The following is a 27,601-nucleotide window of genomic DNA, read 5'->3' as shown; positions in this document are numbered from 1 at the left end:
ATAAAATCACGAAGCTTCATGAGGGCCATTGCCGCCGTTTTTTGCTAGGCTGCGGTGACCATTCCCTCTCTTCTACCCTCACGTCCTTTATCTCCTTCTTTCCTCTCCTTCTTTTCTTTTTCTCTTTACTTATCATTCACTATCTTTGTTTTTCATAACCTGAATTCGCACTATCCATTAGTCACTTCTCCCACTACCATCACTACTCTGCCGTTCAAATTCTTTATCTCTTTTCTCTTTCACCCGTCTTTCTCCTCTCCTTCATATCCTTTTTTTCTAGCTACTATTTTTGTGTTTTTTCTTGATTTCTTTAGAGATCTAGATCTGATCCAAATTTAAATAAAAAAAAATATTTTTGTGGTGTTTTGTTCTCTTTATAAGTGTTTTGGATATATTGTTATAGATTTGGGATAAAGATTTAACAAAAAAAATTTTTCGTCCATAAAAATATTTTCAGAGTCAAAAAGTTGATTGATGCATGAGTATCATAGATATCTTTTCTATCTATATGATTTGTATGGTATTTTGTTGATCTATGAGAGGATTTTGTTGAATTATACCATAGTATATGCTACTTTGAGTTGTTTTAGCTTTTATTAATATCAGGTAGCATTTGGATGAAAAAAATGGCAAATTTCATGAAGAGAAGGAGTAAGAGAAGCTTATACTGTAGTCTTTGCCATAGTGGCACTAAACACCTGTTAAATTCACCATTCTTCTCGGGATAGGTGGCGCTAAACGCCACATTACCGACGTTTAGCGCCAGCAGCGTATTTGGTCATGGTCCCCACGTCCTCACGCAATCAGCAACAGAAGTTATTATTTGATTTTTTTAAATCAAATAGAAATTATTAGAAAATATACTATTAAGTTTTTATTTAAGTTTTTAGTATCAATTAGGATTTGATATAAAAAGAGAAAAGATTTGTCCCGCGGGCTATTCGCTACTCAACTTCTGCACTTTTAGTTTTGACACATTTTTCACACTTTAGGATTTTCTCTTAACCATGAGCCATTAAACTCCATTGTTAAGGTTAGGAGTTCTATTTAATTTAATGGATTAATACTATTTGTTTTTCTAGTCTTGATTAATACATTAATTTCTGTTTATAAATTGGTTTCGTCCTTCATCCTACGAATTATAGTATATTAGAAAATAACACTAATCTAAATTGAATTCCTTTAAATTTTAGAAAAGTTAAATAACTGAAATTAAAAGTTGAAACCCTTTTCTCATAATTCTTCAATTATCTGAATTTAATGTGATACGTATATAATTGGATTATTTATGGGTTCTTAGAGATTGTGTGGTATATACACTAGAATTTGAACTTAACCTTTTAACACAATTGATTGATCAAAGAATTGACAGTTGGTTGAGTTAGAAGAGATTGTATTACTAAAAAATTGGAATTCAATCACTCAGAGTTTGCCGTGAACTAAATGTTTGTATGATCAAGATAGTTGATAATGATTGTTAATTCGAAAATTTAAACATCTCAAAGTCTTAACTCACTTTTCATATTATTCTCTCACATGTTTATTGTTTTCATTCTTCAATTTACTATCTTCTATGCTATTTGATATTCAAAACTCTTAATTTTTACTTGTCTAATTAGAATAATTAGTCAATCATTACTTGCTTAGTCTATTAATCTTTGTGGAATTGATATTCACTCAGTGTGAGTTTATTACTTAATACGACTCGATACATTTATTAATAGTTTGTGGTGTAAAATTCGCATCACTATTAAGTCTACTCAGAAAAAAAGAGCAGATATTTTTCTGTATTGCAGCACTTATTGTATAGGTTTAAAAATAAAATAGATAATTTATTTTTGTTTTTATGTTAAAAGATTCTTTGTAATCTATAATTGTGCATTTTTTCAGATAATAGTTCAACATGTAGTTTATCTAATTTCTTTCTTAGTTTTAGATCTAAAAAATATTTTCTGAAATTTGTAAGTACCGTTTGACTTTTGTTTTCTTGAACGAGAATTTTTCTTCTATAGTCCTAATCATGTGACTTCATCGCAGTTAATTTATGTGAATAAGTTTATAATGCTAAAATTGTAGAGAAGTAGCAGAGAACTGTTAAAATTTATATTGTGATCACATTTAATGATGTTGTCCACAATAAAAAATTCCAGAGAACTGTTAAAATTTATTATTTTTAATTATTAATTTAATTATTTTAATTTAGTAATTTAATAATATATTTTAGCCTATATTTTAATTATCTATTATATATTACTAATTTTATAATTAAAATGTAATATATATCACTCTTTTATTGCAACTGAAATTAAATATTTTCTTTAAAAAATTAAATAATTCTCTCCTCCTCTCTATTCTTTTGACTCTTTTTCTATCTCATTTTTTTATCCATTCTAACTATCTCTTTTATATATATATGATTAATTATAAATTTGACAATCAAAATATATAATATGATATTTTCTATTTGCAACTAAAATTAAAATATAGTTATATTATATTAATTTAACAACTAAAATATATCACATAACACTATTTCATTAAAATTGAGATAAAATATTTTTTTCTAAAATTAATAAATTCTATTTCTCCATCTTCTTATCTACTCCTCTATCCTTCTCTATTTCTCTCTACCTTTCTCACACTTTATACAACTTATAATTTATATTTTATATTACTAATTTGACAAACTAAAATGTTACGGGATATTATTTCATTAAAATAAAAATTTTTCTTTCCAAATCAACAAATTTTATCTCTTTTTTTTCTTTATCTTTCTCTCCCTTTTTCTCCCATTTGCTATCTCTTTCTATCTTTTTTTCTGTTTTACAAAAAATAAAATTAACTAATAATATAATTCAAATAAAATTATAAAATTATAAAGAATACATTAAATTTATAACAAAATATAATTAAAAAATAATTTAATAATATTATTCACATAAAAATATTATTATTATATGTATACTTTTTTAATTAGTTTTTACTTAGATTTAAATTTTTACCGCTTATTTTTTTAATTTATATTTTTATTTTTCTTCTTTCAAATATTTATTACATATAATCTGGAGAGAATATTAATGTTGTGATTAATAATTAGAATCAAGATTTAATTATTTAAAAAAAATTATTCTAAGTTAATTTTATAATTATCAATATAATTTTTTTATACTGATATCTAATTTTATATATATATATATATATATATATATAAAGAGAGAGAGGGAGGACGAGAGAGAGGGAGAGAGAGACAATATTATTTTTAAATAATAAACATAAAAATTAATTATTTTTATTTATACAATAAATTTAACATCTAATCAAATATAGAAGTATACACATTAAATTCTTTCGAGTTTTAGATAATAAATATTAGAATTAATTATTAGTAAAAAATTAAATTCTTCCACATGAAAATAATAACTAAAAAATTTATTATTTAATTTTTTTTATCTATAGAGATCCTGATTTTTTTAATGGACGAAAATTTTTATTTCCTACAATTTTTTTATAAAAGTAGTTTAATTTTATAAATTTTTTCTGTAATAATTTATAATATCTAGATAAAACCAACATAATTTTAAAAAATTATATTCTTATAATATTATTATAAATAAAAATAGAAATTGATAGATAAAAATAATAAATTCTCATACTTTTCTATCATTCTTCGTCCACAATTCAAAGGCATACAGTTCAATGCGTTACGATGCATAAGAAGAAAATTTTCAATGTTTTACAAAGACCAGCCAAAAAGAAAATGTTTTACACAGAGAGAAATATAATTAAAAACTTAAAAATCAAAAGTAGTAGAAACTAATGACATCCTGTTTAGACTTTAGGCATAGATTTTATCTTTTTCTTTTCTCTTTTTTGTCATGAAAACGAGTTGGAACGGATGACAGTAATTGGCTACTCTAATGGATGCCACAAATCAAAGTGCACGATGTAATGAATCATCTTTAAACTTTCGTCTTATTTGTGCCAAGTTTAATTTCAATATAGATTAGTCAAACACATGATATAGAATAATGCTTAAAAATTTATACTTGTTAATTTCGTTTTTGAAAGGATAGATATTTTAAATTAATTTTTTAAAAAATATAGTCATATCTAAATTGATCTTTATTTCATCTGTTAAATAATGACATATTAACATATTATATATTCATATTATAAAAAATTATTGAGATAGCAAACGACTTAGATGATTACTAAAATTTTGGTCACTAAATTATATTTAATGACTGATTTTTAAGTAAGGGCTTTTAAACCAATGACAAACTAAAACTTAATTTAGTAAAATTTTTATTTTTGAAAAATAGTTTATAAAAAGTTAATTTTTTTAGAAGTTATAATATTTGTATTTGGTAAATTAAATTAAAAATAATTTTTAATAAGTATAAGCAACAACAAATTAAATGCATTTACTAAAATAATTTATAAAATTTAAAAATATTATAATTGACATTAATTACGTAAGAATTAAATTTGAATATTAATTAATGTACGAGGTTATATTAGACTTTTTAACTTTGATAAGTATAAATCAATTTTAAAAAATTTCTCTTAAGTGCTTTTAAAAATACCTCTAACTTTTAAAAACTGCAAGCATAAATACATAAGTTTCTTTAATTTACCAAACGTAAAATAAGGTGTTTATATTTTTGAAAAATACAAACATTTTTTTAAAAAATTTTACCAAATTAAGTCTAAGTCCATCACTATTTAATTATTTATATATAAAGTCCTAAATGACGACTTTATTTTGATTGCTAAATCGGCTGTTAGTAGTAACCATCTATAATTTTTTATTTTCGTTTTCAATAAATTAGTTGCTAATTTGGTAATTAAATTAATCACTAATATCTAATTTCAAATTCGGTCACTAAATAAAATGAACGCTATTACTTTTTTCGTAATTATTAATTTTAATTAAATTTTATATATATCATTATTAAAATTTAATTTTTAAATATAATTATAGTTCAATAAAATATAAAAATAATTAAATATAAATCTAACTTTTATATAAATACCAAATAACATTCACAACAAGCAATAAACAAGAATAGTGTTCATCACTCTTCTTAGTTACTGACTTGTCTATCATGCTACGTGAAATGTTGGCTCGTGGCACGCCACATGTTATAGGAGATGTAATTAGTTTGAAAATACAAATTTGAGATCATCATTTTGGTCCTAAAGTCTTAAAATAAGTCAAATTAGTGTCATCATTTTGGTCCTAAAGTCTTAAAACATATACGAGGACAAATCTCTTTTATTTTCATAAAAAATCATAAATTTTCAACATTTCTTAACCATGATAATTTCAATTCAATTTATTACAGCTATCTAAACAATTTTTTATATAGAATAATAATGTATGTCGTTAATATTATTTTTATTATTTCACCAATTGTGGATATAAATAAAAACCATTCACAAAAGTAGTGTTATCAGAACTGAATCGAACCGTTCGGTCGGACCGAAAACACAATAAATCAGTGACAGAGCCGGTCCAGATGAGCTTGCTGACCGAATAGGAAGCGAACCAAAAAGATCCAATTTGTCCGATTTGACCAAAATCGGTGAATTAGGAGGTTTCATTTAATCCGAACTGGTTCGAACTTTTTTTTTTCTTCACTTGAAATGACATCGTTTCGATTAAAATAAAAAAAAAAACTAAACTGAGCGGAAAGTAAGAAACCCTAGCTCAAGCCTCCATCCCCTTTCCCTGTTTCCCAAACCCATTCCCCTTTGGCCATGAGAGAGACAACTTGAGAGCTGAGAGTCTGAGACAGAATGTGAGAGAGTGAGAGAGACCCGTTCAGCCAGCGCCACCTCACTCGGCTCACCGTGCTCGCAGTCTCGTAACCGCACCACCCACTACAGCCAGCGCCACCTCCATCAAAGATTCGAACATCGTCGGCTCCTGTGTGTCCGTGGCCTCCTATGTGTCAGTCGCCACAGCCTACTGCTACTGCTCGTCGCCTCCTGCTATTGCTACTGCTCGTCACCTCCGGTCTCCCTCTTCTCTGTCGGCGATGCATCAGCCAGAGCCAGGTAAGTATTTTTATTTTATTTAAGTTATTCAGTATTTCAAATTTTCAATAATTTAGTATTTTAGATAGAATTAATTGATTAATGATGTTGATTATATATGTCGATTTCTGTTAGAATTTAGATTGTTGATTGTTCAGTTTTTTCTAACATACTGTTGTTATATATGTTGATTATCTATGTTGATTTCTGTTTGATTTCTCTTGATTGTTGATTTATGTTTGATTTTTGTTCAGTTTGTTGATTATCTATTGTTGTTAGATTGTTTATTGTTGATTATCTGTTATATATGTTGGTTGTTGTTGTTGTATATTATTCTTAGTAGTTAGTGGATTGTTGTTGTATATTATTCCTGGAGATTAGTCATTTAGTCCCGGTTGATTAGGAATTTAGGATGGCTTCATCAAATACACGATCAGAAAACTTTCCAGGAACAAGGATCAACTCCTGATGCAACAATTGGAACCCAAAAAAATTGCAATAAAGAAAAAAATTATACTTGTCAGAACCAAATCGGTGATTGAACCAGTCAGGTTATTGGGTCACTGGTTCAACCGATGGATTACTGGTTCAATTGGTTAACCCGGTCCCACATAAGTAAAACACATAAAATAGCTAAAAGCTTAAAAATTAACATTTAAAAAACATATCTCCAATTACATTTTAATAAACATTAAGTCTCAAATCCTAAAAATAAGTTATACGAAAATAAACATAAAATTTGTTAGTACTATTATATAAACAACTCAATTTAACACAATAAAAATAACAATTCATGGATTATATCCAAGGAGTAACTTCAAAGTTTGGATATCTTTCTTTATCTAACAAATCTGGAGCTACATCCTAATTGGTTTCATCTGATTTGCATTTTTCACAGAATTATTATTAGCTTCATCATCATCTCGATCATCTTCCAGATTCAATTGATCTAGCATTTTAATAATGTTTCACAAATCATAATCAATAATAAGGCAAAACATTTGGTTAAAGAATTACAAAATCATCCCTAACAAAAACATACCCAAATCATCTAAAGCTGATTGAAGAGACATATTTACAAGATCATTCCGTAAAGCATCAACTTCTTCAGGAGTTAAAAATGGTGGTGAATCTTCCATTATTCATTCTGAATTATCCTCAAATGCATCAAGACAAATAGGATCATAACTTTTCTTTCTCATTCGGTTCCTATATTACCAATTAACTTGATTATTCTTAATATGACTAAAAATTTAAAATAATGCCTTCAAGAAAGAATAATAAAAAGTACCTTTGTTGTAGCCTTAAGTTGTAATGAACATAAACAAGATCATTAAGCTTTTGATGCTCCAACCGATTCCTTTTCTTTGAGTGAATGTGTTAAAAAATACTTCAGTTACGTTCACAACCTGAAGAACTACAAGTTTGACTCAAAACACGAATCACTAACTTTTGCAAGTTTGGTGCTCCACATCCGTAAGATTCCCACCGTTGATCTTAACATAAAAAAGAAATACTATATCACAATCATAAAAATCAAATCATAAACATATTACAATCATAAAAGACTAATTTTATTAAAAAATTTACCAGGCATCACGGTGCTTCGCTCACGTATTGCAGACTGTCTTCTAAAGTCTCCATCAGCATTCTTAAAGATTCTCATCTCACTTGTCAATTTAGAATTCAAATCTGCATCACCGTAAGCATATCTCTCAATGACATCTAGTAGGCCAGAAGTTGTTTACTTGTGCTTTTCAAATTCTCCAGCATTAAATCGAAAAGCTGGATTTAACCAATAACTAGCAGCATGAAGGTTTTTTCGAAGTTGTGAATCCCAGCGTGTACCTAAAATCTTCAAATAAGGATCAACAACCCTCTTTCTTTTTTGAAACCTCTTCACCATCTCTTTCCTAGCCTTATAAATAGCTTGATAAAGGAAACACATTGCAGCTCTATCTTCACTATCCACAATACGCAATACACGAACAAGTGGCTCAGTAAGCTTAACAATATCAGTGCATTGATTCCAAAATTTAGAATCTAAGACTTGATCCACAAACTTTTTAGCTTTGGCTTCTTTACAGTAAGCTGAGCTTGTCTATTCTCTAGATGTCACCATAGCTCTCAATGAATCCTTTTGAGCCAAAATACTTTGCAAAACAATGAAATTAGTAGCAAACCGAGTTAGAGCTGGATGAAGTATTTCTCGTCCGCCTATGAACTTTCTCATCAAGTACAAAGGATGGCAATGATTATAGATATACTTCATAATCATTAAAGCTTGTGACACAATTTCACTCACTTCCTCTAACTTCCCAATATCCTACAACATCAGATTAACACAATGTGCTGCACAAGGAGACCAATACAATTTAGGAAACTCCGATTCCAACAACCTTCCTGTAGCAACGTAATTTGCAGCATTATCCGTCGCTACATGTATAACATTCTCAAGACCAACAAATAACACAACATCCCTAAGCAACTTAAACAAAGCTTCAGCAGTTTTCGAGACATGAGAAGTATCAACTGACTTTAGAAAAATAGTTCCTTTAGGGCAATAAACCAAGAAATTAATTAAAGTATGCCTACAACGATCAGTCCATCCATCGGCCATGATAGTACATCCAGTTTGTTTCCAAATCTCACGATAATCTTCAATCATCTTCTTTACATCCCCAACCAATTTACTCAGCAAATATCCACGAACTCTTCCATAATTTGGCCATTTATACCATGCACCCATGTTTGCAATAGCATCGATCATCGGCTGATAATAAGTTGAATTAAGTCAATTAACCGCATTAAATGGCACAGAGGCATCCGTCATCCATCTTGCAATAACAATATCACACTTCTCCACAATTTCTTTGCTTTGGAGAACACTTTTGATAGTTGATTGAGTTCCAGGTGTTGCTGCCGATGGAAAAAAAAGATTGAAATCCCTTGAGTTGTTTTCCTTTTCTAGAGCTAGGTGTTGGAAACCTTGATTTTTGTTGCTGTCACATCTCATTACGTTCAATCTCATCAAATTCCCTTTCAACTTCATCACAAGCATTATAACTTTCTACATATTCTTCTTGAGTTTTTCTTTTCTTAGTTCGAAGATCTTTAATGTTTTGATTAAATTGGTGTCTCACCACAGCTGGCACTGATGAGCGGATATTTTATACGCTTTTTGGGGTTAATTTCATATAGTTTTTAGTATGTTTTAGTTAGTTTTTAGTTTATTTTCATTAGTTTCTAGGCAAAATTCATATTTCTGGACTTTACTATGAGTTTGTGTATTTTTCTATAATTTCAGGTACTTTCTGGCTGAAATTGAGGGAGCTGAGCAAAAATCTGATTCAGGCTGAAAAAGGACTGCTGATGCTGTTGGATCCTGACCTCTCTGCACTCGGAATGGAAATTCTGGAGCTACAGGAGTCCAATTGACGCGCTTCCAATTGCATTGGAAAGTAGACATCCAGGGCTTTCCAGAAATATATAATAGTCTATACTTTTCTCAAAGATAGATGACGTAAACTGGCGTTCAACGCCAGTTCCATGTTGCAGTCTGGCGTCCAGCGCCAGAAACACGTTACAAGTTGGAGTTCAACGCCAGAAACAGGTTACAGCCTAGCGTTGAACACCCAAAACAGCCCAGGCACGTGAAAAGCTTTAGTCCCAGTCCCAGCATACACCAAGTAGGCCCCAGAAGTGGATTTCTGCACTATCTATCATAGTCTACTCATTTTTTGTAAACCTAGGTTACTAGTTTAGTATTTAAACAACTTTTAGAGATTTATTTTGCATCTCATGACATTTTAGATCTGAACTTTGTAATCTCTGACGGCATGAGTCTCTAAACTCCATTGTTGGGGGTGAGGAGCTCTGCTGTATTTCGATGAATTAATGCAATTATTTCTATTTTTTATTCAAACACGCTTGTTCCTATCTAAGATGTTCATTCGTGCTTCATTATGATGAATGTGATGATCCGTGACACTCATCACCATTCTCAATCTATGAACGTGTGCCTGACAACCACTTCTGTTCTACATTAGATTGAATGAGTATCTCTTAGATTCCTTAATCAGAATCTCCGTGGTATAAGCTAGAATCCACTGGCAGCATCCTTGAGAATCCGAAAAGTCTAAACCTTGTCTGTGGTATTCTGAGTAGGATTCTGGGATTGGATGACTGTGACGAGCTTCAAACTCGCGAATGCTGGGCGTAGTGACAGACGCAAAAGGATAGTAAATCCTATTCCGGTATGATCGAGAACCTACAGATGATTAGCCATGCGGTGACAGCGCACTTGGACCATTTTCACTGAGAGGAAGGATGGTAGCCATTGACAACGGTGATCCACCAATACACAGCTTGTCATAGGAGGGACGTGCGTGCGTGAAGAAGAAGACAGGGAGAAAGCAGAGATTCAAAAGACAAAGCATCTCCAAAACTCTAACATATTCTCTATTACTGCATAACAAGTAACCTTTAATTCATGCTCTCTTGTTCATTTGCAAGTCAATTGATAACCACAAATTAATATCCTGACTAAGAGTTGCAAGATAACCATAGCTTGCTTCAAATCAACAATCTCCGTGGGATCGACCCTTACTCACGTAAGGTATTACTTGGACGACCCAGTGCACTTGCTGGTTAGTTGTGCGGAATTACATAGTGTGAAGTAATTTTCGTGCATCAGGCACCTTTTGACATGCGTCAATATCTCTGCCTTTTCCAGCCAAATGATGCTTAACCCTGTTAATTCCTCCACCCCTAAAAAGCTTTTCGTAATAAATACATAACAGAATAATTTTTCCTTTATCCATAACTTGTTTATAATGGCCCCACATAGGATCAGTTTTTTCTCTGTTACTATTTTTTTGGGTTCCAATTATTGCATCAGGAGTTGATCATTGTTCCTGGGAAGTTGGTGTTTCTGATGGTATATTAGATGAAACCATCCTAAATTCCTAATCAACCGGGACTAAATGACTAATCTCCAGGAATAATATACAACAACAATCCACTAACTACTAGCAATAATATACAACAACAACCAACATATATAACAGATAATCAACAATCAACAATTTAACAACAATAGATAATCAACAAACTAAACAGAAATCAAACATAAATCAATAATCAAGAGAAATCAAACAGAAATCAACATAGATAATCAACATATATAACAAGAATATGTTACAAAAAATTGAACAATCAATAATCTAAATTCTAATAGAAATCAACATACATAATCAACATCATTAATCAATTAATTCTAACTAAAATACTAAATTATTGAAAATTTGAAATATTGAATAATTTTAAAAAAATAAAAATACATACTTGGCTCTGGCTGATGCACAACCGACAGAGAAGAGGGAGACCAGAGGTGACGAGCAGTAGCAATAGTAGGAGACGACGAGCAGTAGTAGTAGGCTGTGGTGATGGACACACAGGAGGCGGCGGACACACAGGAGCCGACGACGTTTGAATATTCGATGGAGGTGGCGCTGGCTGTGATGGGTGGTGCGGTTGCGAGACTGTCAGCACGGTGAGCTGGGTGTGGTGACGTTAGCTGAACGGGTCTCTCTCACTCTCTCACACTTTCTGTCTCAGACTCTCAGCTCTCAAGTGGTCTTTCTCATGGGCAAAAAGGAATGGGTTTAGAAAACAGGGAAAGCGGATGGAGGCTCGAGCTAGGGTTTCTTACTTTCAACTCAATTTAGTTTTTTTTTAAAATTTTAATCGAAACGACGTCGTTTCAAGTGAAGAAAAAAAAAGAGTTCGAACCAGTTTGGGTTAAATGAAATCCACCGATTCACCGGTTTTGGTCAAACTCGGCCAGTTCAAACTGGGTCTTCCCAGTTCACTTCCTTATCCGGTCAACAAGTTCACCTCGACTGGCTCTGTCACCGGTTCACCGGGTTTCTAGTCCGACCTGGCGGTTCGGTCTGATTCTAATAACACTGAGAAAAACTGATCCTGCATTGGGCCATTGTAAACAAGTTGTGGATAAAGAAAAAACTGTTCTGTTATGTATTTATTGCGAGAAGCGTATTAGGGGTGGAGGAATTAATAGTGTTAAGCATTATTTGGCTGGAAAAGACAGAGATATTGAGGCATGTCAAAAGGTGCCAGCTGTGGTGAGACACCAATTTAATCAAAATATTGAAGATCTTCGAACCAAGAAAAGGAAAACTCAAGAAGAATATGCAGAAAGTTATAATGTTTGTAATGAAGTTGAAAGGGAATTCGATGAGATTGAACGTAATGAGATGCGACAACAACAAAAATGAAAACTTCCAGCACCTAGCTCTAGAAAAGAAAAACAACTTAAGGGATTACAATCTTTTTTTCCATCGGCAGTAACACCTGGAGCTCAACCAACTATCAAAAGTGTTCTCCAAAGCAAAGAAATTGTGGAGAAGTGTGATATTTCTATTGCAAGATGGATGATAGATGCCTCTGTACCATTTAATGCAGTTAATTTAGCTTATTATCAGCCGATGATCGATGCTATTGCAAACATGGGTGCAGGGTATAAAGGGCCAAATTATGGAAGAGTTCGTGAATATTTGCTGAGTAAATTGGTTGAAGATGTAAAGAAGATGATTGGAGATTATCGTGAGATTTGGAAACAAACTGGATGTACTATCATGGCCGATGGATGGACTGATCGTTGTAGGCATACTTTAATTAATTTCTTGGTTTATTGCCCTAAAGGAACTATTTTTCTAAAGTCAGTTGATGCTTCTCATGTCTCGAAAACTGCTGAAGCTTTGTTTAAGTTACTAGATGTCATTGAGAGATATACTTACGATGATGCAGATTTGAATTCTAAATTGACAAGTGAGATGAGAATCTTTAAGAATGCTGATGGAGACTTTGGAAGATAGTCTGCAATACGTGAGCGAAGCACAGTGATGCCTGGTAAATTTTTTATTAAAATTAGTCTTTTATGATTATGATATGTTTATAATTTGATTTTTATGATTGTGATATAGTATTTTCTTTTTATGTTAAGATCAATGGTGGGAATCTTATGGATGTGGAGCACCAAACTTGCAAAAGTTAGCGATTTGTGTTTTGAGTCAAATTTGTAGTTCTTCAAGTTGTGAGCGTAACTAAAGCATTTTTGAATACATTCATTCAAAGAAAAGGAATCGGTTAGAGCATCAAAAGCTTAATGATCTTGTTTATGTTCATTACAACTTAAGGCTACAACAAAGGTACTTTTTATTATTCTTTCTTGAAGGCATTATTTTAAATGTTTAGTCATAATAAGAATAATCAAGTTAATTGGTAATATAGGAACCGAATGAGAAAGAAAAGTTATGATCCTATTTGTCTTGATGCATTTGAGGATCATTCGGAATGGATAATGGAAGATTCACCACCATTTTTAACTCCTGAAAAAGTTGATGCTTTATGGAATTATCTTGCAAATATGTCTCTTCAATCAGCTTTAGATAATTTGGGTATATTTTTGTTAGGGATGATTTTGTGATGCTTTAACCAAATATTTTGCCTTATTATTGATTATGATTTGTGAAACATTATTAAAATGCTAGATCAATTGAATTCAGAAGATGATCGAGATGATGATGAAGCTAATAATAATTCTGTGGAAAATACAAATCAGAATGAAACCAATCAGGATGTAGCTCCAGATTTGTCAGATAAAGAAAGATATCCAAACTTTGAAGTTACTCATTGGATATAATCCATGAATTGTTATTTTCATTGTGTTAAATTGAGTTGTTTATGTAATAGTACTAACAAAATTTATGTTTATTTTCGTATTACTTATTTTTAGGATTTGAGACTTAATGTTTATTAAAATGTTATTGGAGACATATTTTTTCAAATGTTAATTTTTAAGCTTTTAGCTATTTTATATGTTTTACTTATGTGAGATCGGATTAACTGGTTGAACCAGTGACTTATCGGTTGAACTAGTGAAGTAGTCTGACCGGTTCGATCACCGATTCGATTCTAACAACTATGCATAAAAGTGATGATCAATGATGATTATATTATAACAAAGTATCTTTAGTTTTCCTCATTCAAAGTCGCCTTAGATTATTTTAACATTTCAAATTTTAATTATTATTTTCGAGATGAACAATGTTTTTATTTAAATGCTTTTATCACAGGATTATTAATTATAGAATTGAAAGAAATTTAATTTCAATGGATCCTACGAATAAATATAATAGTTATGTTAAAATTTTATCGAATAAAGTATCGTTTTTGTCCTCAACGTTTGGAGTAAGTTCTGTTTGTATTCCTAACGTTTAAATCGTTCTATTTGTATCCTTAATGTTTGTAAAAGTAATTCAATGTTATCCTGCCATTAATTATACTAACAAATCAGATTGTATTTTTCAAATATTCTCACTTAAATGTATTCATCTTAATTAGATCTCACTTGAATGTGTTCGATTTTAATATTGTACCCACTATTTGTGTTCATGTTCAATTATATCCCTAAAAAAGTGAATTATGTAAATGTTGTAGGAATTAGTTTCAATTTTTGATGAGTTATTATCTAGAGTGGATCATCGAGACATATGTATTCTAACTTCAATAGGAGATTTTTAGAACTCCAACTAAAGTTTATGATGTGTAATTGATAGCAGGATAATATTGAATTATTTTTACAAACGTTAGAGATATAAATAAGACAACTTAAATGTTAGGAATATAAATAGTCACAAAAAAAAAATGTTAGGAATATAAATAGAACTATCCCAAACATTAAAAATAAAAATGATACTTTTCTATTTAAAATTTTTTCTCTTTGAATTATAAAAGTATAATCAGTTTTAGAAAAAAATAATATAGTACTTGTCTTAGAAATTTAGCCTTTTAAAATAATTAAAGATTATCCCGAATATGAAGGAGTGAAAATGGCTCATCCTGTCTCAATCCTACCGAGTGTCAAATATTCAAATTTCATGTTGGAATGCTTGGCAATTCACTGAAATAAATTGTTTGAAGAACATATTTATTCAAATACAACTTTCCAAATGTCAATACCGAAATGTAATTTTTCATATTACTATAGAAAGCACTATTGGCAGTAGCGATTTAAAGGAGCACGTCTATTGGCAGCCGCAGTTTACTTGGAAGATAGCTTTGAACAGAAACTGCTATAGGCACAACCGTTTCTATGGAAGGAGGCCTGGGCATAAACCGTTACAGGTAGTAGCGGTTTATGTGTAATGCAGCGTGAACGTAAAGCTTAGTTTGGTAAAGCTTTTTCAAGAGGTGCTTATGCTTTTAAAAAGCACAAGCACCTCATTTTACGTTTGGTAAATTAAAAAGCCCAAGTGCTTGTGCTTGTTGCTTTTAAAAGTTATGGGTGCTTTTGAAAGTACCTAAGCGGGAGCTTTTCAAAGCTGGCTTGTGCTTACCAAATTTTATTTATTTTTTCGCACATATTTCCCGCTATTATATTGCCATTGAAATCCTCGTATATTTCTAACTTCTCATCCTAACCTTCACAAATTCTAACACAGTCTTCATATATTTTTTATTTTTCAACCTAATATTCACAAATTTCAACACAAATATATTTCTATCACATATTAGGTATGAGTTTCTATCTATTTATATTATTTTTTGTGCGTTATTTTTGTATTTTTTCAGTAGATCTATCATGTTTGTTTGTTTTGTTCTGTTCTTTGAAACATGAAGAGGTTGACTTGGTTTATGAAAACCAATCATAAAATTTCTCTTGCATGAACATTAGTCAAAATTATAATAACATGTATATACATATGTAAATATAGATATATAATCATAAGAGTAGTTTATTTGAGATATATGTCCCATTTTTTGTGATCTGTAAAGGTGAGCCAATATATATAGGTGGGTAATAGACGTACCCCCTAACATTGAATTACATACAAATTTTATTATTGACTAATGATAACTCTATTTATATTAGTACAGAGAGTAAATCAAGTAAATATTTAAACTATTAGTCTCTAAAATTTGAGTTAGTATCAAAATAAAGTTTCAATTGATTCAATTAGAACTTCAAAATTTCATTCATGAATCATATTATCAATTTATTGTTTCTCGTAGTTTTTTTTCAAGTAATGTTAATTAATTTATCCTATTATTGTTTTGTTTTTTAATATATTTGGTTTCTGTGTTATTATTGGCCTACTAGAATAGAATAATATTGTATGTTTATTAGTCTTATTAATTGATAATAATACTTTATGAAGTTTATTATTGTATAACACATAACAAGTATTTAGGTATACTTGACTTAAAAATTCATGATTCACTTTGTTTTCAATCTTTCAATTTTTGTTTGAACTTATGGAATAATTTTTGTTATCATATGATAAGTTTTGATGGATACAACAATGAATTTGATCACATTTGAAGAGAAAAATGATGGAAAAGAAATTACACAATGGAACAAAAATTTAGTAGATATCTTTCGTACTTTTTGTGTGAAAAATATTAAAGCTGGTAGCAAATCGGGCACACATTTTGATACCAAAGGTTGGAAACAATTGATAGCTGAATTCACAGAAGCTACGGAAAAAGAATATAATAGAAAACAATTGAGAAACAAATGGGATCAGTTAAAAGTAGATTGGAAAAATTGGAAGCAATTGAAAGAGAACGAGACTGGACTTGGATGGGATTGTACTAAAAAATAATTGACGCAAGTGAAGAGTGGTGGGCTAAAAAATTAGCGGTTAGTATTCTTAAGCTTAGTTTGGTAAGTATAGTAGCATACATATTGATATATATAATTAATACTAAGTATCAATATTTTATGTAGGTTATTCCAAAGGCTAAAAAATTTAGAAAAGAAGGAATTCATCCAGATTTTGATGCAACATTGGATAGGATGTTTCTAAAAACAACTGCAACAGGAGAAGATGCTTGGACTCCATCTTTCAGAATAGTTTCTTCTTCAATTAAGAAAGATACACAACCTGAAGATAGTGAGATTCTGATATAGAGCCTGAGTCTAGTGTTATAAACATTAAAAGAAAAAGGAAAAATTTTACTAATGCTAATACTAACAAGAAAGCAAAAAAAGTTGGAGGTGCTCAGAAATTGTCACACCAAATTGATAGACTTTGTGAAGTTGTGGAACGTAGGAGCTCCAATAAAAATGATACTTTGGGACCTAGTATAATTCAAGCAATAGAAGAATTGGATGCTATACCAGATATAGATCCACTTGGACAAATTTATATGTTTGCAACTCGACTCTTCCTGGATAAAGATAAAAGAGAGTTGTTCGTTGCCTTAAAGCATAAAGAAGTCAAACTTGCGTGGTTAATGAATGAAAAGAATAACCAAGAGGAGAATGAGACAATTTGTTTACAAAGCTTTTTTAAGATTTTTTTTACATTCATTTTATGGACAATGAGTTGTATCTGCTGTTTACATTCATTTGTTTTGATCTTTTTTATTGCAAATAAAAATTACAGTACTTTTATTTCTTGATATATTATTCTACTTTTTTTAATCATTGTGTTCTTTTTTTTAATATAATTATTATGATGAAGAGAAAGAAGAAGAATTTGATCGAGTTTTAACTTCCACAGCATGTTTGGTCTTACAATATTATGATAAGTATATCTATAAAAGACCGTGCATGATTTCTACACAAACAAGAAGTAAATGGCTTAAAGAGATATTAGAAGGGAATAATAGTCGTTGTTGCAGCATGTTTAGGATGAAAAAAGATGTTTTCAAAAGACTATGCTATATTTTGGAAACAAACTATGGTTTATGTACCTCAAGGAGAATAAGTGCTCTAGAAATGCTAGCAATGTTTCTATTTGTACTAGGAGGTAGAAACTCAAATAAGTCAACTAAAGAGCGGTTTCAACATTCTGGTGAAACAATAAGTCGAAAATTTGAAGTGCTACAAGCTGTGTGCAAAATGGCCATAGACATCATACAACCAAAGGATCGTGATTTTAAAGAAGTGCCTACAAAATTAAGAAATGATGATAGATATTGGCCTCACTTTAAGGTTATTTATATATTATTTATTTTGAAAAATATTATAAATAATTACAAAAAAAATTTATTATCTTTCATTGCATGTATTGGTATTAGATTTGCCTTATAGTATTTGCAAAATTGATGCTCTAATCATGTTAATCATAGGATGCAATTGGTGCTATAGATGGAACTCATGTGCCAGTGATTGTGTCTACTGAAGACCAAATTCGATTTATCGGTAGAAAGGAAATTCTAACCCAAAATGTTATGATTGCATGTAATTTTGATATGGAATTTATTTTTGCTTTGGCCGGTTGGGAAGGAACAGCTCATGACACAAGAGTACTTTTATATGCAATTGGTACATTTGAGTTGAACTTTCCAAAACCTCCACCAGGTAATACTTGATTATCTTTAAGATTAAATTATATACTACATATATAGATTTAATTTCTTATCATGTTTTCTTTCATTTAATAATATACAGGTAAATACTATTTAGTAGATGCAAGCTATCCAGAAAAGATAGGTTATCTAGGACCATACAAAGGAGCAATATATCATTTGCCAGAATTTTGTCGTGTTAATGGACCTTCTGAATACTACGAAATATATAACTATGCTCATTCTTCACTTAGAAGTGTGATAGAACGTACATTTGGAGTTTGAAAAAAGAGATGGAAAATTTTACGAGATATGCCTAGTTTTAGCTATAAAAAACAAATTCAAATTGTTATTGCAACAATGGCGCTGCATAACTACATTAGACGTTATTCTACAAGTGATCGTAAGTTTAAAAAATATGACCAGATGGACGTTGAGCTTGAAGAAGAAAAAGGATATGGCGATGAAGATGAAGCTGAAAATGGAGTTGAAAAAGTTGGAGATGAGTTTCTTGAAATTATGGAGATGATTCGAAATAATATAGCATCAAGTTTGATTGGTGGAAAAAATTAGGTTATAGTGATTTAGGTAATTTAGTATTTTTAATGATGATGTTTAGGATAAAATAAATTTTATGATATTTATATAAAATTTTAAAGTTAAAAAATAAAAGAGTTTATTTATATTTATTATGAATTTTTTTTTTATTTTAAAATGATTTCATTTTAAAATATTATATGAAATTTTAAAGAATTTGAAAAAATAAATTATTCTTCGTTATAAACATGTTTATTATAATTTTTTTAAGTTTTAAAAACTATTTTACCAAACACAATTATGGTATTTGTGATTATTAAAAGTCATTTTTAATTTGATTTTACCAAACGCAAGTGTTGCAGTTTTTAAAAAGCTTTCTTTTAAAAGACAACTTTCATAAGCTACTTCCAAAAAGTAAAAGTTTTACCAAACCAAGCCTGCATGTGATGTATGCACATGGTGCTTGGCTATGTGTATCCATCTAAGACATTGAGGTAGTAGTAGTGGAGTGCTATTTTTCACAAATGGATGGTGAAAAAAGTTTTTATCCGGGTAGTAGTGTAGTGCATTGCTATTAGAAAATTAAGAAGAGCAAACGGCACGGGTCAAATTTACAGATAGAGAACCACTTAGTATTTTTATCCGGTCATCGAGTACATTGGCAGATGATAAAAAATAGAGTTCGGTGTGTGTGAGACAAGGTAGGTAAAGAAATTGTTCTATAAGAATATTGAACAATTACGTTGATAATGAATTTTGAGTTTCATGTTTATTGTGATATTTTTTAAAGGATGAAAAAAATATTTTATTTCATTAAAAAGAAAATATAAAATTTAAAATTCAAAATATAAAAAAATCTCAAATTTCACAATATAAGTATAAGAAGTACGGGTTCGAGTCTCTCTATCCTTGGTTAAAAAAAAGTACAAAAAGTACGTACTTTTTTAGATGTAAAAAAAAACTGAGTAAAAATAAAATAGAAACTGACATTAGGATTTAGGAAGTAAAAATTGTAAAATAGCTCACATTAGTGAAAATTTGTAAATTCTTACTTTACTTACAATTTTTACTTCCTAGTGTCAGTTTCTATTTTATTCTTACTTAGATTTTTTTTTTTGCATCGCAAAAAGTACCTACTCACTGTTCTTATATTATGAAATTTGAGAATTTTTTATTTTTTTTATATATTTTTGAATTTTAAATTTTAAATTTTTTTTAATGAAATAAAATATTTTTTTGTCTTTAAAGAAAATATCACAATAAACATAAAACACAAAATTTATTATCAACAGCTTGTTCAATATTTTTCTAAAACAATTTCTTACTCACTTTGTCCTAAACCCAATTCTGTTTTTTATGCGATTTTTTATCCGTAAATTTGACATTTGCTTTTTGCTTTTATTAATTTTTCCATAGCAATGCACTAGAGTTAAAAAACTCTCTTCAACATCTATTTGTGAAAAATAGCACTCTAGCTACTACTACCTCAATGCCTTGGATAGTTATATATAGCCAAGCACCATATGCATACATTATACCTAAATCGCTACTGTCTTTAGCGGTCTACGTTCATGCTACATTACACATAAACTGTTATTATTGCTTGTAGCGGTTTATGTCCAGACCTCTTTTCACAACAACTGCGGTTGTCTATAGCAATTTTTGTTCAAAATCATTTTTTACATAAATCGCAATTATCAGTAATAATTTACATACTCTTCTAAATTGTTACTGTCAGTAGTAATTTTTATAATAATATAAAAAATTGTATTTTAATATTAGTATTTAAAAAAATTATATTTAAATAAATATATTTTTTAAATAATTTATTTAAGTAAATTCTCCTAAAAGTTAATTATTTTTTAATAGCAATACCAAAAGGAAGTAACTAGTGTATCGTAAGATTAAAAAAATAGTGTTTATTCTCTCCATTTTTTTTATCCTCTCCATCTAATAGTTCAGTGATTGATTACTTTTATGAATGGTGTGTATCCAATAACTGGAGGTGGAGGCATAAAAAGTAATAAAATTAACCATATATATCTCTACTTTCTATTTTTTTATGACCGAGGAAAGAATTTCGTTTAGGTAGGACATAATAAATAGAATAAAAATGAGTAGAATTAAAAATATTTAAAATTAAAAATTTACGAAAGAAAAAGATTAATTTAATTTATTTTTTAAAATTTGAAAGACCAATATAACTCATATCTATACATATAAAGATTAATTTAAATTTATATAAATTGATGACATATTAAATAAGATATTATAGACGACATGTAATAGATATAAGTGGCTTAGAGAATAAGGGTTGAATTTAGACCTCTTTTAATTTTACTTACTTGTTCTTTAAAATTGATGTATTTTACATATTTTGTTCAATCACCTCGTGTAGAAAAATAGGAGATACTTTTATTTTATTTCTTGACGAAGGAGGAATCCAAACAAAACTGAGTGCAAGATATATAGATGTGAAGTATAACGGAATCGAATAAGCAGTAGATAATTTTGTTTTGTCTCCTAAAATATAAAACTAGAATCAGAGAAGAAAAAGAGAAGTGACAAGGCCATATATCCTAATTCAGCTACCTAGTGTAATGTAGCTTACATCCAGTCTCTATCACAATAATGATAGAATTTTCACTATCTGTAATCAAGATTACATTAACCAATTTTCCTAATATTTAACCCAATCCTATCTAGAATAACCCAACTTCTACCTAAGCCAGATTTGACTAGGAACTCACCTTAGTTTTTCAATCACTAAGTGTTTACTCAACTTAGTAAGGGAATCTCCTCAAGATCATAAAAACAAAACAAAAATACATACAAAGAATTTCTGAAATAAACATTAGTTTTTCTCCAAGTCTAATTCTTTTTTCCTTTTTCCTTTCAATGGCTTTTTCTTACCTTCCTCACTATAATGCCTTTTTTCATTGAAACAAAGAAAGATAAAACTGAGAAAACAAAATATTCAATTGAGAACTATGAAAGAGAAGAATGAATAACTCTATAAATTATGGGAACCAAAATTTTGTGCTCTCACTCCTTGCTCTAATTCTTTGCCGTTTACTCCTTTAATAGAGGAGTAAAGTTTCTAAAGATTGAAACATTTCTTCAGTACATTTGACTTTTTCTCCCCAAAAGTCAGCAGCAACAGTGGCGCAGAATAGAGTAGCAGCAATAATTTAACAGTACATGCATCTATACCTTGTTTCTTTTTTTTCATCTTTTCTCATCTTGCTTCAAGAATCTGAGCCTTTCATTTGTGCTTTGCCTCTAAGTAACTTTTTTGACTATTGATTTCTTGCAAAACTTCAAAACTTTCAAATTCTTGAGCTTTTCGATTCAGTGTATTCAAAGAGGAGATTTTCTTCTACAAGTTTTAATGTTGCACAAAAATGAAAATCTTTCTCCAATGTAACCGTAGTATGTGATCTTTGCTTGAAGCCCTGACTTCTTTGACTTCCTTCTTTTTTTTATTAAAATTGGTAGTCTATTTTTTGTACTTTGATTTAGCCCTAATCAAAACTTCTCCTTTTTCTTGTTTTGCTTCAGAGTTTCACGTGAGTGATAGAAAAGAGAGAGAAGAGAGAAAAGAAAGAATTTGGTTCGGTGGGGTGGTGGAATGGTTCAAATAAAAGTGGGGTTCCATTCTTTAGTCAGCAACTAATTAAAATACAAGGAATTAGATTACCAAATAAGTGAATGGACTTGGATGTTATGAACATGGGCTTAATTCATCAATTGAGGCATGAAGTATTTTTTTGTTTCCGATGAAAATTTGTTGTAATTTATAAATATTTCCTTGAACTTGAGTATATGTGGGCCTTATACTAGCCATCCAGACTTTTCATCACTTTGGGCTTTATTAGTTTGTTGGGCCTGTTTTCTTATCTTTTGGGTCAGTTTTTTGATTAGTTTAATTTCTTGCACAATTAACAAACTAATCACAGACATAATTGAGCTTTTAATCTAATAATAATATTTAGTCATCATCTTTAATATGTTATTAGTTATTCAAACTCAATAATTTCTCTCTTGATGGTAAACATTATAAAATGAATTGAAAAAGAAATAAGAAGAATTTTAGAAACTTTCTTTTGATGTTTATACTTTGATGTACAATTTATACACTTTTTTAGATTTATTTGCCTCTATCATATTTGTTTTAAATTATGGTTATTTCTTTTCCAAGATAATGGCAATGGTAGAAAGAAGGCAGAGAAAAAGGAGAAGGGACCCGAGTTCTCTGAATTTGTTGGTTCTGATTTTATACATCCCAAGGATGCTGTCCCGATCGAAAGCATACAGGAGTTTGACGAGACTGTTGAAGGGACTGGAAACAAGGGCAGGGTGTGTGTTGTTAATGATATTGTTTTGGGTGATATAGAGGAGATGATGGGAATAGAGGAAGTTGAGGATACTTCGAGGACACTGCTGCAGGACAGGTGTAACGATGCAGATAAAGAGCAACAAAGGATAATGGACGAGTTGGAACTGGTTGTGAATGGAACACAAAATATCATTTGTGATAGTGGTTTAATCTCTTTGAGTGCAGGGTTAGGCGAGGAACAGAACGGCAGCAGGGCAGTTGAGCCGATGGATTACCGATTCGAGAATGATGAATTCCCGCATTCTGATGTCAAAAAATGTGGTAATGCAGGTGAGATGCAAGTACAAGGCCCGCTTGATCAACTTCCCTCTGAAAACTTTAATCAATGCTTAGGAGTTGAGTTGTCAACATCAGCACAAGAACAAACTTCTGCATTGGTAACCGGTATATCTAGTATAAACCACGGGAGAGAGGGGAGTGAAATGGAAATGGTTTGTGCTGTAACGGGTTCTCTTCCGAATTCTAAAGAAGGTGAAGTTGAGAAGGTAGAGCAATGTGACTTAATGGTTACTCAAGGATTGCATGTTTCTTTGGAAGATAAATATGAAATGAAAAATGAAAGGAATTTAGAAAAGTCAACTTGTGCAAACAATGCATCTATTTCTTCAAATATTCAGATTGAAAATGAAGACATAGAAGAGGGAGAACTTGTTGGAGACTTTGGAGTGGATTGTAGTTCATTTGGCATGCCTACTGCAGATTCCTTTATTCCTCAAACGAAAATTGATGAGGTTCAGAACCCCAAAAGTATTAATATGGGGAATACAAAAAAGGAAGGTTTAGGCAAAGAAATAGGTAGGAAACTGGTTACTGACATGCCAATAAATTATGTTCAAAATCAAGTCTTGCACAAATGCATATTGGAAGAGGACTCTGACAAGGATCATGGAAACCCTGCTGCATCAGAGGTATGATCTTGACCTGGGTACATTATTGCTTAAACTTACTTCTATGGTATTTAAATGACAATCATTGCGTATATTTATAGATTATGTCAATTAATTTCTTAGTTTTCACTGGCAATAACGAATCTCATATGAACTTTGTTGATTTATTTTGAAACTATTTAGGATATTAAGCATTATTAATTTAAAACTGATATTCTCTATATCTATATATAAAAAGGATTTGAATCCAATACCATTGACATTAAAGATCTTGCCATCTTGATTATTCTCATATTGATTACTATTTTACACATTAACAATAAATGAATAAAATAAATAAAAAAGGTAGATTAATAGGCACTTGTATTGGTTTAAGAGTATGGTTGTTCAGTTTTCTTTTTTATTTAATTTTTTCATCAACAGAAGGTTGATGTCAGCTGTAAGAAAAAGCATGGCCCTGGTTCTGCGGAAAAGAAAGCAAAAAAGAAGGTATTCTTCTGATATATTGAGTTCCCATCCTTTTATGTCAACTCAATGTTAGTCAATTTTACATTATTTGGATAGAATAATTCATAAACCTGTTTTTCTAACATGTGACTGATCCCATTCTTTCTTGAACTTCATTATGTAGGAAAAAAAGCGGAAAAAACGGGCAGAAAAGAACAAACAACTTGGTGTTAAAAGGTTGAAGTTGTCTCTAGTACAACAGAAACCAAAAACTATCTCTTATTGTCGCCATTTTCTTCTTGGAAGATGCTATAAGGTTTGTTGTGTAACTATAAAATATTAAAATGTTTTCCCCCCTTATACTTGCATAGAGTTATTTCCACTTTCATTTTTTTTTTTCATATTTTACTGTCCGAACTTTGTATGAGAGCATGGGAAAATTTTATGTGTGTTTTGATACTATAATTAACTGTGATCCTAGATGGTAGTTGAATATTCATTTCTTATAACATGGTGACCTATTCGAAGTTCATTTATATTTGGGACTAACGGTAAACACATTACAACAACATGATAACAAAATCCTACGATGAAATAGATGTTTTGTTATGCAAGATTTCTATATTAGAAAGTTGAGTTAGAAATTCTGTAAAATTTTCATATTTCCAGTATTTTTTTTATATGTGACATGAATTGACATGAACGATTGTAAATTTGTGCCGTAACATGTCTGTGTCATTGTTTTATGAGTACTATATTTTTTTAATTCATGCAATACATACTATATTTTTATATTCAAAATTATCATATTATTTTCGCATCCTTTGCTTCATCTGATACAAAAATTTGGCAGGGTGACAAGTGCCATTTTTCACATGATACAGTGCCTTCTACCAAATCAAAGGTACTTTTCTTATCTATAAGTTACTATCTATTGATTTTTCATCAAGACATTTCAGGACTTGAGAAATCTCCTGTGAACTAGACTTTCTAACTGCTGTTGAACGATATTGATTTTGAAATTGCAGCCATGCTCCTTTTTCGCTCGTCACTCCTGCATGAAAGGGGATGACTGCCCTTTTGATCATCAACTCTCCAAGTATCCTTGTGTTAACTTTGTGTCCGGAGGTTTTTGTGTCAGAGGTGATGCATGCTTGTTTTCGCACCAGGTACCACATCCACTCTATATTATTTCCTGTAAAATGCTTGTGTTTTCAATCCAAATACAAAGGTTATTGTTAGCATATATAATTAGGATAATTAGGTTGTGCATTATGTGTTAGCTTTGAAGAAAATTTCCCAAAGAGAAGCAGGTATATAAGCTTAAGAGGTTCAGGGACAGTTTTGTAGTTAAGCAGAATCAGGAAGTGGGAGAGAGTGCCCTGTTTCCCTTTGCTTGTTTCTAATTCTCTTCTATCTTCTCTTCAACTGTGATCTGAGATTCTAGACTCATCAGTCTGAATGATACTATACTACTTCTATTCTCTGTAATTGTGGTTTCTTACATTATGTTTTTAGTGAAACTGTATATTCATATATATATTTCATTGTTTAATACTTAGTGGCTATATAATTTAGCCTCTCCTATGTAGTTGATACACGCATTTTAAAAGCCTTTCTCGTTTTTGAATCTCAATAGTTATCAATCGGTATTTTGACTATTTTCAGATGCATGTATGTGTATTATTATAATTATAATTATTCTCACTTAAAATGGGCTTTATTGATACAGTCACCAGCCAAGGAAGATTTTGCTACACCTTCAAGGATTCGCAAACCAGGAATGAAATCTCCACACTTTTCAGGAAACACAAATTCCAACATGCCAGCTAACATTCATGGCTGTAGTTCTATCCAACAAAACCATTTAATCAATCCTCCAAGAGTTCATTCTGACATCAATTTGGAAATTCCAAAGAAATTGCCAGCTAGGATTCCAAAGGGAATTAACTTTCTTGCTTTTGGAAAAGATCATGTGTGCAGTTTTAAGAGTTCTATTAACTCCCTTGTAAATGGGGAAAATAGTATTGATTTGCTCCGGAATATAGGTTTCAGTTTGCTTGATCATACTAGTTCATCCTTAAAAGATGCAACAAAAGAAAGGGTACCACAGACTGTCTCCAGTGAGATTTCTGATAAAAATCAATCTGTGGCAGAAAGTATAAAATTGAGTTTTCCCGGAAAAGCTTCAATGAATGATGCTTCAACTGGTTTACAAGGTAGCTCTGATGTGGATAACAACGAAAGTAAACCAGTCCAAGAGGCAAGAGGGGCATCTGATTCTTTTCAAATTTCCGCAGCAACACCGTCGCCATTTATGCGTCTGGTTTCTCCTTCATCTTCAGAACAGCTACCATCTAGAGAGGAGCTCTTGTCGACTGTATTGTCATTTGCAGCAGAGCATGAATCAGTTATTAAGATGAAAGATTCTGCTGGCACTTCAACTGCATAATTGGGTGAGAACTGAGAGTAAGGAATACAGAAATAGCAGTTTAAGGTAACAAGGTTGTTAGATTCTTTCATTAAGTGTATTTAGGATCTTATAGAATCAGTTAATGATATGATAGTTAATTGTATATTATATAATGTAATTTATATGCATATATTTCATCATGCTTGTATAAACTAATCTTCATCATGTAGTCTAGACTTTTCATGTTTTTCATCTTTTTCTTTCTTCTCACATGGCATCGAGAGTCAAAAGCAAAATTTATCACTTTGTGGCAGTAGATTGGAGTTGACCAAGGGTTAGAAATGAATTGGATTTAGGAATAAAATTAGTAGGGGTGTTCATGGATCGGATCGTATCCGCAAATCTGCGGTAAATATCCGCATCCGATCCGAAAATTGCATATACGATCCGATCCGCACCCTTTACAGATCGGATCGCGGATATCTAATCTAC

At 30.6% G+C, this 27,601-nt stretch overlaps 1 protein-coding gene across 1 annotated transcript; it reads left to right on the top strand.

Moving 5' to 3' along the window:
* The first annotated feature begins 23,101 nt into the window (after positions 1-23,101).
* LOC107615152 (uncharacterized) lies at positions 23,102-27,252 on the top strand. Its single transcript, XM_021111761.2, has 6 exons — positions 23,102-24,270; positions 24,673-24,738; positions 24,881-25,012; positions 25,550-25,600; positions 25,725-25,865; positions 26,429-27,252. Exons 1-6 carry the CDS (start codon positions 23,365-23,367, stop codon positions 27,146-27,148), a joined length of 2,016 nt encoding a protein of 671 aa, XP_020967420.2. The 5' UTR covers positions 23,102-23,364; the 3' UTR covers positions 27,149-27,252.
* The last annotated feature ends 349 nt before the right edge of the window (positions 27,253-27,601 follow it).

This window comes from Arachis ipaensis, chromosome B9 (genome assembly GCF_059453495.1).
Source record: "Arachis ipaensis isolate K30076 ecotype BB chromosome B9, ASM5945349v1, whole genome shotgun sequence".
Taxonomy (NCBI): domain Eukaryota; kingdom Viridiplantae; phylum Streptophyta; class Magnoliopsida; order Fabales; family Fabaceae; genus Arachis; species Arachis ipaensis.
The sequence above is the reverse complement of the archived record's forward strand: the minus strand, read 5'-3'. Positions and strand labels throughout refer to the sequence as shown.